The 296-nt window shown below is 54.1% G+C and overlaps 1 protein-coding gene across 1 annotated transcript in view; it reads left to right on the top strand.

Moving 5' to 3' along the window:
* Positions 1-12: 12 nt before the first annotated feature.
* The window catches only part of TM35_000261060 (putative receptor-type adenylate cyclase), a gene marked incomplete at both ends in the record, with an annotated part of 573 nt that continues 289 nt past the window's right edge, over positions 13-296 (top strand). Inside the window, one exon of the mRNA XM_029027843.1 lies at positions 13-296. This exon is cut by the window's right edge and continues 289 nt beyond it. Within this exon, the coding sequence (XP_028880720.1) occupies positions 13-296 (284 nt within the window).

Here is a 296-nt window from a genome sequence, read left to right as displayed (position 1 = left end):
CTGTTCTCCGAGGTGTCTCTGCGGTACGCTGACTTCACTGCTGCGTTCAGTGGGAGTGTGAGTGCTGACCGCCTTGTGTTCGCGACGAACCTGCCGCACTGGGCCGATGGGAAGACGGGGTCCGAGACCGTACGGAAGTTCCACGCTGCTGTGAAGGATGAGAAAATGAGGACGCCGCTGTCGCTGAGGGCCTTTACCGGTATACAACTACTAGAGACTATTGTGTCGCGGCTACCTGCTGTTAATGCCGATGAGTTGGATGGATACTTCTATAATAATGTTGTTGTCACTGAAGA

Source organism: Trypanosoma theileri (assembly GCF_002087225.1).
Source record: "Trypanosoma theileri isolate Edinburgh chromosome Unknown TM35_Tth_26_V1, whole genome shotgun sequence".
NCBI lineage: Eukaryota > Euglenozoa > Kinetoplastea > Trypanosomatida > Trypanosomatidae > Trypanosoma > Trypanosoma theileri.
Note: the sequence above shows the minus strand (reverse complement) of the source record. Positions and strands in the feature narration are given on the sequence as shown.